The sequence below is a fragment of the Cenococcum geophilum genome, assembly GCF_001692895.1.
Source record: "Cenococcum geophilum 1.58 unplaced genomic scaffold K441scaffold_37, whole genome shotgun sequence".
Lineage (NCBI taxonomy): Eukaryota > Fungi > Ascomycota > Dothideomycetes > Gloniales > Gloniaceae > Cenococcum > Cenococcum geophilum.
This window is the reverse complement of record NW_027137595.1, coordinates 1,588,944-1,604,457: the sequence shown is the minus strand read 5'-3', so window position 1 is coordinate 1,604,457 and position 15,514 is coordinate 1,588,944. Positions and strand designations below refer to the sequence as shown.

The following is a 15,514-nucleotide window of genomic DNA, read 5'->3' as shown; positions in this document are numbered from 1 at the left end:
TCACTGCTTCTACCACCTTTGCAAGTGTCTCGAGCTTCTTCATCTACCAAACGATCGGACGATCAAATCGAACATCGAACATCGAACATCGAACATCGATCAAGTCGAACATCGAACATCGATCGATTCGAACCCGGCCGACGACCGACGACCCCGACCGACGGACGAACTGATGAATCAAATCAAAAGTTCGGAACGTCCAAATAAGGTTACGCCAAGACGCTAACTGGACCCTGACCTGGACCCTTACTGACCTGTCAAAATTCCAAAAATGACGACCTCTACCGAATCAAAAATCAACCTCATCCTTGACAAGCCATCTGATTGGATTCAATGGTTCTTTATTATCCAAGACACTGCTAAAACCAACAAGGTATGGCAGTACATCGACCCATCCAAAAAGAGAGACGAGCTTCCAAAGCTGGAACCACCGAATCGGCCCACACCAAGGGACGTACTACCCACTGCTACATCGATAGCCCAGCTAGATCAGAACCAGTTCGCTGTTTACAGTCAACTCTATGCCGAATATAAGGACGATCTCCGAATACACCAAAAGCAAGAACAGGTTATCAACAATATCAGCAACTACATTGTTCGCTCTACATCGGTAGCCTACCTTCCCCTTATCGACGGCCTTGATACGGTACACGAACGGCTTCAAGCATTGAAGACTGCACTAGCCCCTACCACCTCAGGTCGAAAGCACGAAGTCGCTTATTCAATTCTCCCACGCTGCAAAGCTTACAATATAGCTACAGGTAGTACGTCCGTTGGTGTAGGCCGTTTCGGTAGTTCCAGCTTTGGAAGCTCGTCTTTCTTAAATGGGTCGATATACTGCCATACCTTATTGGTTTTAGCAATGTCTTAGATAATAAAGAACCATAATCCAATCAGATAGCTGGTTAAGGATAACGTTAATCTTTAATTCGCTCGTGGTCGTCATTTTAGGAATTTTAACAGGTTAGGAAGGGTCCAATTGGCGTCTTGGCGAAAACCTTATTTGGACGTTCCGAACTTTTGATTTGATTCGTCAGTTCGTTCGTCAGTTAGGTACGTTCATTAACCGGGGTCAATCGTCCGTTCGTTTAATAAGTAAAGAAGCTTAAGACACTTGCAAAAGTGGTAGAAGTAGTAACTTCTTAAATAAGATAGTAGATTAATCGCTTAGCAGGTAGCGCGATCCGGGCTCATAACTGTAAGCTTTTGCAGTGTGGGAATTAAATAAGCGACTTAATTGTAAATGTAGCTCTAAAGTGTCTATATATACACGAAGTGGGTGACAAAAAGATGATAATAATGATATACAATTGCCTCGGTAGACAGCGCTTACAGTCGGCAATAGGTAATGGAAATAGTGTAACGAAGCCTTGTAGGAAATACCACGGTGGACTTGTCAATGGGCTGGGTATATAGGTATAGAATAGTCAACAACATAAATATAACTGGTGGAGTGGTTGTCCAACAGATTAACTCTAATTATATTCTAAGATTTACTATAAAGAAGAGAACTATCTAGGTAGACAGTCAAATTTCTCTAGCACTCTCTTTCCTGCTATGGCTAGTAAGCGGCGCTGCTTTGCTCAGGTGCTAATCACCCTTAGCTTACCCACCCCTCAGGCTGCTCACTCGCTGCTTAGTCACGTTGCCTTACGCTCCCCCTAACAGCTAATCGTACTCATTTATGAGTTGGACATACCCTCACAATTTCGTCAAGTCTAGACGAGAGTGATGCTTAGAGGCAGGTTTTGGGCTCTGGGGCGCGCTTTGGAAGGGGGGACGGAATTGTCCCCAGGACTGGGGACGGAATAGGCCCCCTCGCCATGCGCCCCCCAGTGTCCCACGACGCCAACGCCGTCTCTCCTTTGCGAGGTGGCTTATGCTATGCCTTTACACTATAAAGGCACGGTCGTGCTGCTGGGTTAAACCTACTTGACTACCTCAGCCATCATTACAACGCTGCCGTCTTCTTGGCAGCATCACTATCAGTTTTTAAACTTCGTGCTATTTCTTGTTCTATTTCTTACACCGCAGCTTCTTATACCCTTAAAATGCCGCAGAAGATTTCGCCAGAGGCCTTTTTTAAGCATACTAGTAATAACGCGGCCATAGAGAAGAAGAAAGACGTTATTAATGGAAAACAGATTCTAAAAGAACTTCAGCTAAAGACAAAGAAAAACTACGCGCGCGCGTTGGCGCTATGGGATTAGTAAGCCTACAATAGTATCTCCGAGCCTAGCACACCTTACTAACGTAAACTTTTAACACTAGATATAAGAAGTTAAATCTAGGAGTAAGTCTAAACAATATTAAGACGTCTAAGAACTATATTATATCTATTACGCTTAGAATCGAGGGTAGGTATAGTAATAAAAAGCCAGGCTTATAGACCGTAGTCCAGGGTGGGCGAAAATCGTTATCGATTAGATTGATACGATAAGCGATATCATATTATATCATTATCATATCAATCGATTTTTTTGATAATCCCCGCTAAATAAGCGAGTAACTATACCTATAGGGAATTCTACTAATATCCTTAGCTTTCTTAATAATTTATACCCTCTTTATTTATACTCTCTTTATTTATACTTCTCCTTATATAAGATACTATAAAATAAAATAAAAATAGTAAAAAAGAGAGGAGACCTAGTAGTTAAATTTTAGTAACTTTTATCTATTCCTCGTTATCCTCTAATTTTATAACCCAATCCTTACCCTTTAGTACTCCTACTGCCACCGCTATAGGTTAAGAATTTTTATTATATGACGAATATCGAGCCCTATAATCCCGCTACTTATAATTTCTATAGCACCCACTATAGAACCCTAGGAGACTCTAATACTTAGTAAAGGGGTAAGGGCCTACTAGACGACGCGGAGTCGCCATATAGGCCTTGCAGGGCTAGTGTTAATTAGCTCTCTACCTTATACAAGTAATATAGGTTACTTATAATTATATTTAGTAATCTATAGCTTTAAATTAGAATTGCATTTATATATAAAGGCCTCCCCGTCCACACCTACTTCTTTAATACCCCCCCTACCTAAGCCTCTATATTAATCGCCGGTAAAGCTTCTACCCTCTCCTACTTATCCTAAAAGTAGTTAGTTATATAGGTATATTATATAGAGAGGAGAGTTTACTTATAGTATGGTAATATTGCCAAAGAATCTCATATATGGCAGGATGGGAAGTGTATTAGATAATTATATTTCCCAATTTTTAATAAAGGACGATATCGGTAGGATCTAAACTTATAATCTATTAAGTTTAAAGTTAGTATATATTTACCTACGCTACCTATACACCTTTAGTGGTTACCTTTTACCTAAAATTATTTTATTTATATATCTTATGCTCTTCCCTTAGTATTGTATAATATATCTCTTATATACCTTTCTTTATATAACCACTATATTCCTTTTAAAATTCTACTTTAGTGCCAGCTCTTTATACACTCCATTTTTTTAAGGTTCTATAATCTAAGCTATATTCTCTCCTATAATACCGTATAACGCCCTCCTAAAATACTCTCTCTAGTTTATTACTTATAGCTAAAATTAAAAGTACTTCTTTTGCAAAGAGTAAAAGCTAAGGCTAGCGCTTTATTTATTGTTCTTAAGACCACCACTAAAGTAAAGAAACTTTAATTTCGTACGGTACTTTAGAGTAGTAGTTATTATACTTATCCTGGCTTACTAGTTAAGTAACCTTTTTATTTAATTCGTTTATAATTTAATCGTACTTATTAAGTTTTTTATACTTATCTTATAATAGCCTATTATATAATACTATTTAAAGAGAGGTAATAGGCTTTTCTAATTCTTAATATGTTTCCTAAAGCCATTAAATCTTTAAAAGTATTATTTTCTGCTACTTTTTCTTCTAAAATATCTTAATATACTTTATATAATAATTTAGGTAAAGAATAAGTGCAGTAGTATAAAGAGGGGAGTTATCTATTCTCTAGTAGTACTCGTTAAACTTCACCTATATATTTTTTACTTAAAGTAAAAGAGCTTTATTTAATTTAAAGAGTGCCTATTATATAATATTAGCTTTAGCTTAAATAAAGTAGCTAGAAGAAGAGTTATATAAGAGAGTTCTCTATATATTTAATAAGTACATCTATTATAAAGAGTACTTAATTAAGTGTTATATAATCCCCTTATGTCTCTAATATTACATAGTAGAATGGCTTTAGAAAGGTATAAATTATATAAAGAAACTTCTAGTCTTATGGCGAGATATAATCCTCCTTAAGTATATTATAGCTGCTCTTAATATAGTTATTAATTCCTAACTCATGCTTAAGTAAGATACTTAGTATTTAATACTAGCTATTCTATCTTATATAATTATTAAGTAAAACCCGTCTTCTAACTAAAGTCTTAAACTCCTTTATATAACTTACTAAGGTATAAAAGTATACTATAATATTATAAAGCTTACTAAGTAGGCCTATTGCTTAGAAGGCCTATTTTTACTTAATCTCTTCCTTATAACTTTACTCCTTTCCATTTATATTATTCCTTTTATATAACTTAATAGCCTTAAGTTTAAGAGTATTTTTAAAGAGGAAGGCCTAGACGGTAAGATTAATAGTATACTCCTAGCAGCGGATACGTTGTTAAATAGGATCTTAGGTAATATCCTTATTATTAGTAAGATACTTATAGATTATATAATATAGTATATTATTTATTATAGAGTTATTAGTAATAATAGCTCTAAGCTTTTAAAAAATCCTATACTCCTATAGCACTAAAAGGAGAGTAATCTATTACTCTTTTTTACTATAAGTAGCTACTATATAAAGAGTAAGAAGAGCTTTTATCCGCTTCTCCTAACTATTAATAAAGTAGGCGCAAATTCTAAAGAGAAGGTAGTTATTTAGAAAGGTCTAGATATTAATAGAGAGATAAATACTTATTAATGCTAACTAAACTTATTTTTATATAATATCCTTTTATAACTAGAATAACTAATTAATTATCTAGCTAACTTCTAAGTAAGTTATTATAAGATATTTATCTAATGCTTAATTAAGAGCCTAGTAGAAAATATAAAACTCTAGCTACTTAATAGTCCGAAATAAAAGGTTTTATATAATAATTAAATTTATAAGAGCCTAGTTAATAACTTTCTTATTAAGGACCTTCTTTAGTATATAAAAATTAAAGTCGTCTATCTTATTTTTGGCTGCCGCTTACTTATAGAGCTTCTTTAACTTCTAACTTACTAATACTTTTATATAACTTTATATTATCTTAACAATAATTTTATACTTTAACTTTAGGTAATTCTAAAGGTTAGTTATTAATATTACGCCATATATATAGTATTTACAGTAGATATATTTCCGTTTCTTTAGGTTATATATTAGCTCTCCTTTATCTAGTTTATAAGAGTAGTTATAGATTAGAGATCTTTTCTAATTAGCCTATTTTATGCTAGAAGTATTAATTATACTTATAAGAAGGGAGGAGTTTGCTTTAGAAGCCATAGTTTATATAATACTTTATTAAAAGTAAAGAATTTTTTCTAAGTAGGGTATACTAAGAAATTATTAAAATAAAAGCGATAAATACCGATAAGCAAAAATCATAATAATTTATCAATCTTATTAGATAAGATTTTATTTTCGCCTACCCTACTATAATCTAGTACTATAAAGACTTTACTACTAGCTAGAGGCGAGCTAGGATAAAGGAAGAATAGGAAAATAAGAAGAAGAATAAAGAGGGGGAGAAGAAGGAGCTAGTGAAGGTAATAAGCCTAAATGTAATGCTGTCCACCTTAAATATAAGTCAACTGCGGCCAGCCAGGCATTTTATGGCATTAGTATTAATTGTATAGGACAGTTTATTAAGTACGAGCTGTATAATATCCTTAAGCTGCCCTTTAGAAAGAGACTGCGGCAATATGGCTTGTAAATTTATTTTCTTTACCTAGGAATACAGTAGTGGAAGAATAATTGGTTCGTGCTTTTAAAGCCGCGGCGTAGAGTTAAGATATAGGCTCTTATTATGGCCTATGTTTTTAGTACTTTAAGAATTAGCGAATATATAGAATCTATATATTGCCTTAGATCTAGTAGGGGCTTACATTTTTAGGTAAGTCCGTCTTAAAGTAGCCTATATAAACTAACAGCGACGGGTTAGAACACGATCTTTGCTATCTTTTATAATAAGTGCGGCAATATAGAATTTGCTGTATAACTCTAGTAAGACGTAAAGTATATAACGTTTACTCTAGATAAGAGGTAAAATTAATTCTTATTACGCACGCACCTAATACTAATTACAGAATAGACCAGAGCACGCATTATATAAAGGTGTTAAGACTTACCCGCTGTTTTATAATCTAATACTTATAATAGTTACTATATGTATAGTAAGAAATGCATTTAAAGATTACAAGTTAATAGATAAAGTTCTAGCACTAGAACCTCCAGAAGATGAGTAAATAATTTAACTCTACTAGAACCTAAGCGTCTGGGACCTACCGTTCTTTAAAGAAAGTAATAGGAAGATAGAGACCGTAAGTGCATTTAGCCGATATCTTTAAGAATAGGGCTTTCGTGCCAGCTATAACGAACCCCTAATAGTGTATAATTTTAGAGTAAAGGGTCTAATTCTTACCAGTACGTATACTGTTCTATAGTACTCTATATACCCAACTTATACTATATATAGACAGAAATTATTTATAGGATATAAGAATGAAATAGGGCGGATAGCGTAACCTAGTGGTATATTATAATTATTACGCAGCTAATAATGCTAGAGTGGACCGTTAGGCAACCTTTTTCTATAATAAAAACCATTATACGGACATTATGGACCTTTTCTGTTCCTTACTTATCATTTAGAACCCAGAGCTATAGCAGTCGCTACTAGCGGAAAAGCGGTATAAGCTTAAGTAGAGCGCCGAGTTTAAGGATATTAAAGCGAAACTTAAGAATCTCTCTTCGGACGACGCACAATTAAAGAATAAACGTAAGAAGTTGCAGGCCTAGAAACAAAAGCTGATTTTAGAAGTGCTTTATAGGTATTAGGGAGAACAGCCTACTTAACCCGTAAGTAAAGTTAATACTTATATAAAAGAATATACCGGCCGTTACAGAACTATATTCTAACGAGCGCGTAAACTTATACTGGTATGCGACCGTCTAGCGTCCAGCATATTTATTAAGGCCACTATACGTAGCAATATAGGTAAGGCTGTCCTTTAAGATCTAATTAAGCTCTATTTATAAGAAGAGGAAGTAGTATTCTAACTGGATCTTAAGCTAGACAAATACCACTATCCAAAAATAGGCTTTACGCGAAAGATTGACAAATACGTAACCGCACCTATTGTTTATAATATGGCGTCTAATTAGAGAATTTCTAATAGTTAACTGGCTGCTATACGGTGGAAACACATATATAGTTACCATCGGAAGTGGCTTAAGAAAGTCACGAGTTTATAAAGTTTTACTTCCTCTATAGCGGATAGTTCGTTAACTAAAAGGAATAGAACGCTTATTGCTAAGCCCATTTAGATAAGCCCTAAATAATCCCTACGTAGTACAACCCACTAATCTACGGAGGAACGCTTACTGCTCCAGGGTTCTATCCTAACTATTTAGGCGATAAGTCCCTACCCCCTAAAATATAAATGCGGTAGTTCCCTAAAACGGCTAAATAGAAAGACTATATCTATAACTAGCATTCTAAAGATTCTAAGTCGCTAGTATACCCTCTATGCAAGCTCTATTATAGAGAGTCGTTTACGTTATTACGGGAGCTCTAGTTTTATCTTAAAGACGTCTACTATGTCAATTTTAGGAGTACTATTAAAAGGTCTAGGTTAGCGGGCGAAGGAAGACCTAGACCAACTAAGCGGATATATATTAGTAGAAGACGGCTGTTAAGACAGAAGACGGAAGATCTAATATATAAATTTATCGACGAAAGTAATACGATTTAGAACTAAGGGAAGAGGTTAATATCCTATCCTACTCTACTTAAAGCCCCGTCTTCTACCAGCTTAGGCTCCTCGCTAATCTTGGAAATTATATTAGACTAAAACAAAAGCGAAGATAATACGCTACTATCCTCATGGTGTAGCGTATTGAAGAATAGTCTTAATAATAAAAATGCTCTTAGTGACGGAGCTGATAATGAGGATTGGGAGCATATTGGTAAGGTTAACTATTTAGAGAGCAATCACCTATAAACTAATAGATAAACAGACGATATTACGTTTTCGGAGACTGGAGAAGCTGAGGTAAATAAGTAAAATAATAATTTCCAGAGCACAAGCTTTCTTAAGGAGTTATGGCCTAGGCTTTAGCATAAGTGCGCTCTAGCGGCGCGCCCCCCGTCTAAACCGGCTCTTTTTACCTAAGGGTATAAAGAAGACAAATATAAGGTTAAGTAAGTTCTAGCGGCCCGTATCTTTAGGAGAGGGAGAAAGCTTAAATACCGCGTAAAATGGCTTAGCTACGACGACGATCCAAAGTAGTATAACGCAGCCAACTTTAAGAACAGCCTATATAAGCTTTATAACTTCTATAAAGCTAATCTAACCTAACCCAGACCTCTATAAAGGCTAGATTACTAAATATAGTGCTAAAAGGAGGATAGGGACGCTAATAACTATCTAGATAATAATAGGGTAGGCAAAAATAAAATCTTATCTAATAAGATTGATAAATTATTATAATTTTCGCTTATCGGTATTTATCGCTTTTATTTTAATAATTTCTTAGTATACCCCACTTAGAAAAAATTCTCTACTTTTAATAAAGTATTATATAAACTATGGCTTCTAAAGCAGACTCCTCCCTTTTTATAAGTATAATTAATACTTTTAGTACAAAATAAGCCAATTAGAAAAGATCTCTAATCTATAACTACTCTTATAAACTAGATAAAGGAGAGCTAATATATAACCTAAAGAAATAGAAATATATCTACTATAAATACTGTATATATAGCGTAATATTAATAACTAACCTTTAGAACTACCTAAAGTTAAAGTATAGAATTATTGTTAAGACAATATAAAGTTATATAAAAGTATTAATAAGTTAGAAGTTAAAGGAGCTCTATAAATAAGCGGCAGCTAAAAATAAAATAGACGACTTTAATTTTTATATACTAAAGAAGGTCCTTAATAAGGAAGTTATTAACTAGGCTCTTATAAATTTAATTATTATATAAAACCTTCTATTCTAGACTATTAAGTAGCTAGAGTTCTATATTTTCTACTAGGCTCTTAACTAAGCGTTAAATAAATATCTTACGATAACTTACTTAAAAGTTAGCTAAATAATTAATTAGTTATTCTAGTTATAAAAGGATATTATATAAAAATAAGTTTAGTTAGTATTAATAAGCATTTATCTCTCTATTAATATCTAGACCTTTTTAAATAACTACCTTTTCCTTAGAATTTGCGCCTACTTTATTAATAGTTAGGAGAAGCGGATAAAAGCTCTTCTTACTCTTTATACGGTAGTTACTTATAGTAAAAAAGAGTAATAGATTACTCTCCTTTTAGTGCTATAGGAGTATAGAATTCTTTAAAAGCTTAGAGCTATTATTACTAATAACTCTATAATAAATAACATATTATATTATATAATCTATAAGTATCTCGCTAATAATAAGGATATTACCTAGGATCCTATCTAATAACGTATCCGCTGCTAGGGGTATACTATTAATTTTACCGTCTAGGCCTTCCTCTTTAAAGATACTCTTAAACTTAAGGCTATTAAGTTATATAAAAGAAATAATATAAATAGAAAGGAGTAAAGTTATAAGGAAAAGATTAAGTAAAAATAGGCCTTCTAAGTAATAGGCCTACTTAGTAAGCTTTATAATGTTATAGTATACTTCTATACCTTAGCGAGTTATATAAAGGAGTTTAAGACTTTAGTTAGAAGATAGGTTCTATTTAATAATTATATAAGATAGAATAGCTGGTATTAAATGCTAAGTATCTTACTTAAGCACGAGTTAGGAATTAATAACTATATTAAAAGCAACTATAATACGCTTAAGGAGGATTATATCTCGCTATAAGACTAAAAGTTTCTTTATATAATTTACACCTTTCTAAAGCTATTCTATTGTATAATATTAGAGATATAAGGGGATTATATAATACTTAATTAAGTACTCTTTATAATAGATGTACTTATTAAATATATAAAGAACTCTCTTATATAACTCTTCTTTTAGCTACTTTATTTAAGCTAAAGCTAATATTATATAATAGGCACTCTTTAAATTAAATAAAGCTCTCTTACTTTAAGTAAAGAATATATAGGCGAAGTTTAATAAGTACTACTAGAGAATAGATAACTCCCCTCTTTACGCCACTCTACTTATTCTTTACCTAAATTATTATATAAAGTATATTAAGACATTTTAGAAGAAGGAATAGTAGAAAACGATACTTCTAAAGGTTTAACAGCTTTAAAAAACATACTAAGAATTAGAGAAGCCTATTACCTCTCTTTAAATAGTATTATATAATAGGCTATTATAAAATAAGTATAAGGAACTTAATAAATACAATTAAATTATAAATAAATTAAATAAAAAGGTTACTTAACTAGCAAGCTAGGATAAGTATAATAACTACTACTCTAAAGTACCGTACGAAATTAAAGTTTGTCTACTTTAGTGGTAGTCTTAAAAACAATAAATAAAGCGCTAGCTGCGGCTTTTACTCTTTATAAAAAAGGTACTTTTAATTCTAGCCATAAGTAATAAACTAAAGAAAGTATTTTTAGGAGGGCGTTATATAGTATTATAGGAGAGAATGTAGCTTAGATTATAGAACCTTAAGAAGACGAAGTATATAAAGAGCTAGCACTAGAGTAGAATTTTAAAAGGAATATAGTAGTTATATAAAGAAAGGTATATAAGAGATATATTATACAACACTAAGAGAAGGGCATAAGATATATAAATAAAATAATTTTAGGTAAAAGGTAACCACTAAAGGCGTATAGGTAGCATAGGTAAATATATACTAACTTTAAACTTAATAGATTATAAGTTTAGATCCTATTAACGTTATCCTTTATTAAGAATTGGGAAATATAATTGTTTAGTATACTTCCCGTCCTACTATATAAGAGATTCTTTAGCAATATTACTATACTATAAGTAAACTCTCCTCTCTATATAATATACCTATATAACTAACTACTCTTAGGATAAATAGGAGAGGGTAAAAGCTTTACCGGCGATTAATGTGGAGGCTTGGGTAAGAAGGGTATTAGAGAAGTAGGTGCGGATAGGGAGGCCTTTATATATAAATGCAATTCTAATTTAGAGCCGTAGATTACTAAATATAATTATAAGTAACCTATATTATTTATATAAGGTAAAGAGATAATTAACGCTAGCCTTATAAGGCCTATATAGCAACTCCGCGTTATCTAGTAGGCCCTTACCCCTTTACTAAGTGTTAGAGTCTCCTAGGGTTCTATAGTGGGTGCTATGGAAATTATAAGTGGCGGGATTATAGGGCTTAATGTTTATTATACAACAAAATTTTTTAACCTATAGCGGTGATAGTAGGAGCACTAGAGGGTAAGGATTAGGTTATAAAACTAGAGAATAATAAGGAGTAGATAAAAGTTATTAAAATTTAACTGCTGGGTCTCCTCTCTTTTTTACTATTTTTATTTTATTTTATAGTATCTTATATAAGGAGAAGTATAAATAAAGAGAGTATAAATAAAGAGGGTATAAATTATTAAGAAAGCTAAGGATATTAGTAGAATTCCCTATAGGTATAGTTACTCGCTTATTTAGCGGGGATTATTAAAAAAAATTGATTAATATAATAATGATATAATATGATATCGCTTATCGTATCAATCTAATTAATAACGATTTTCGCCCACCCTAGATAATAATAAGCCGGTAAATGGGTTGGCTAGGCGGCGTGGAAAACTTCACTAAGAAGAAGTTGGGTGTTGGTGGAATGTTTTACTTAGATTGTAATAATAAGGCAGGCGTAGGCAGAAAGTTTTCCTAGATTTAAATAGTCTCGATATACGGTTACCGTTAAGCGCAAGCAGCGTAGAAATCGCTTTAGAGCCTTAGTATTTGCTGCTAGTTAATATATAGATACTAGTTTAACCTATAAGGTCTTAACCGGACTTATTACTGGCTTTAACTTAAACTTCCTAGATTGTACGGAGGTACTTAGGCCGGTGTTAAATAAATAGAGGACGGAGTGATAGTGTTGTCGCGTTGTCCACTAAGACAGTATTCTCCTCTATATCGCCCTTATCTAATATATCGTTTTCACTACGCTAAGCTTACCTAATCGGGGGCTATTGCCTATATTGTCCTTCCGCCACAGTAAGCGACGGTTTATATTCGCAGGCCGGAGCGGTTAACGTCGCTTAGGGTGTGGTGCCTATAGGGAAGGGCTGTAGGCGCGTTTTTAGGACGGACGGGGCGGGGCGAGTAGGTCGGCAAGCTATTTGCGGATAACGGCGGAGCTAAACGTTAGGGGAGTGCGGATACTAGATGCTTCTAAAATCGCTACTAGGCAAGATACTAGGTATGCGGAGCGAGAGTAAAGGGACGGGTAAGGACTTAACTGTTTGTTCTTTAAGATATTATTGCGCCTATATCTAAAGATACTAACTAGTGGATTTAGCTACTACCTAGGTAGCTAGCGCAAAGTACGTAGCGACTTTGCTAAGTTAGTTTTCAACCTAATAGTAAAGAGGCCACTAGCTACAGGCCGACAGCCATAAGCTTGGCATTTAAGGCCACTTAAGGAATATATGTAATGATAATTATTTAGAATATACAGGGCGGTTTTAATCGAAGGTTCTAACTAGGGTAGTAGGTTATTATCTATTTCTGCCAGGTTCTAAAAGTATCCCCTTTAATAAAAATAGAGTTTAGCAGCCTTAGTATTTAAGTACCTAAAACTGGAACTATAATATTATAATTAACTAAGATAAGGAGTCTTATTGACCTAAAATACTATTGCAATAGGCAGAGCAAGCTCGCTGTTACTACGAAGCGAAAGTAGTAAATGCTCTATACTGCTTAAACTATTAAATAAATTGGCGAGTAAATCTAATATAAATAAGCGAATATATCCCTAGACGTACCTAATAGTCCTAGAGCTTAAATAGAATGTTTAGAAGAGGTAAAGGAAGGTAATGCGTATATAGAAGCTCGCTAGTCTATATAAGTATATAGGTGACTTATATAAGGAGGAGGTAAGTAGATAAGCTAATTAAATATATAGAGATAGGATAAGCCTATATAACTCCTAAGGCAATAGTAAATTACTTTTAAACTAACGTTATAGCCCTTATTAAGCAAATTGTATATAACTTAATATATAAAAGATTTTCTGCTTAGATCTTTAAGAGAAAGGTTTCCTGCTAAGATTAAATCTCCTATATTAATATTATAGTGTAATAAGTATTAGGTATATAAGTGAACTTATAACTTTTTAGGACGCCTATCTAGGGTGACAAATATAACTAGAATGCCTGTCTAGGAAGAAAATTCTAAAGACGCCTCTCTGGGGCGATATATCTAACTAGGACGCCTATCTAGGGCAATTAATTTAGCTAGGACGCCTGTCCGGGAAGAGAATTCTAGAAACGCCTGTCTAGGGCGACAAATGTAATTAGGACGCCTGTCCGGGAAGAAAATTCCTAGGACGCCTCTTTAGGGCGATAAGTTTAACTAGGACGCCTATTTAGGGCGACGGATCTAACTAGGACGCCTATTTAGGAAGAGAAATCTAGGGACGCTAATTAATTAATAATTAATTAATTAATTGATTGGTTTATAGGCTGTCTTAGCCGCCCTAGTGGCGGCTATATAGTGTATAACTATAAATATAGGTATTTCTCCTCCCTACTGTTAGGGCTAAGCGGTTCCCTTTTCTAAGGTAACGTCCACCCTTTAAATAACAATTTAAATCCTCTACTTATAGTTTTAATAACTGTTCTATGTTTCTAAACTTATTAAGCCTTTTCTAGCCCTTCTTACCTTCTATTTAATAATAAATACTCGTCTATATTGTTATATATTATAGTACTATAAATAGGACCGCCTAGAACTGTTTAAGCAGTTCTGTCCTTAATATTATCTTAGCTGCTTATACTACTATTGACGGATTATAGAGAACTTTCTTAACGTCTTTATATGGTCGCTTGCCTACCTATATCTCTTATCGCTCCTCTATCCAGTTCCGGCATTTTAGGATTACGTGCTATACGGTCTATTTTCCAAGTCCGTATTAGTATTTATTGGTGTCCGCTTTGTTAATAATATAGAGATAGGCCTGTAGGCCGATCTTACCTATACGTATATCTAACTGGGACGTTAATTGATAAAGAAATCCTAGCGCGGGTAAATTTAAGCAAAAAAAGTTATAGTTACTAGAAAGATAATGGAACCGTCTTACGATTTTCACTATATTTAGATTAGAGTTATGTATATAAAGCTAGCCTCTAATACTCGCTATTAATTAATACGGATAGGATCCGGGTAGTAACTCTTAGTAGTAACTTTACTACCCAAATATTCTGCTAAGTTCCGTTCCACTAGTGCAAAATTAGTAGCTTAGAGCTTATTTTTTAGAGTCGTAGCTTAATTTAGTAGGGTTTACCCCTAGAGGTACCTCTACGCCTTTATACCTCTCTCTACGCCTCTCCCTACGCCTCTACGCCTCCGCGCCTCTACGCCTTCGCGCCTCTACGCCTTTACGCCTTTATGTCTTTACGCCTTTACGCCTCTACGCCTTTATATCTCTGCGTCTTTACGTCTTTATATCTGCGTCTATCTTTATACCTCTCTACCTAACACCCCTATAAAACGCGTAAAAAAACGTATAAGGAGACGTAAGGAGATATAGGTAGAGATATAGTTAGAGACACGGTTAGAGATACGGGTAGAGCTATAAGTAAAGGGAGGAGTAGAGGGAAAAGTAAAGAGAAGTAAAGAGAGAAGTAAAGGGGGCAGTTTAGATAGGAAAGTGGGTTAGTAGGGGGGTGGGTTTAGATAAATAGTGCGCAGTTAATCTATAGGGGTAAATTAAGGCTTAGCTTTAACATTCCCTTTCTAGACACCCCTTTCTACCTTTACGCCTCGCACCTCTATACCTACCTCTGCTCGTAGCTCTATTTGTAGCTCTACTTATAGCTCTGCTTATAGCTCTACTTATATCTTTACTTATAGCTCTACCTACGCCTCTACTTGTAGCTCTACTTACGCCTCTACTCGTGTCTCTACTTGTGCCTCTACTTATACCTCTGCTACCTATATCTCGCCTATACCTCTTTTATATAAAAAGGGAGACGTATAGAGAGAGATATGTAGAAAGAGACGCGTAGAGAGAGACGTGTAGAGAGAGACGTATATATAAAAGTACGTGCACCTTTGTTTAATCGTGCAGTAGCTTATAGGGTATGTAGGGGTGGGGGAGTATTAGTAAACATTGTAT

At 34.0% G+C, this 15,514-nt stretch overlaps 1 protein-coding gene across 1 annotated transcript; it reads left to right on the top strand.

Moving 5' to 3' along the window:
- Positions 1-274: 274 nt before the first annotated feature.
- K441DRAFT_434651 (uncharacterized protein) lies at positions 275-715 on the top strand (the record flags this gene model as incomplete). Its single annotated transcript, XM_067641651.1, has 1 exon — positions 275-715. A coding segment is annotated over one exon (441 nt), but the record flags the coding sequence as incomplete, so codon positions are not given.
- Between the last annotated feature and the right edge of the window lie 14,799 nt (positions 716-15,514).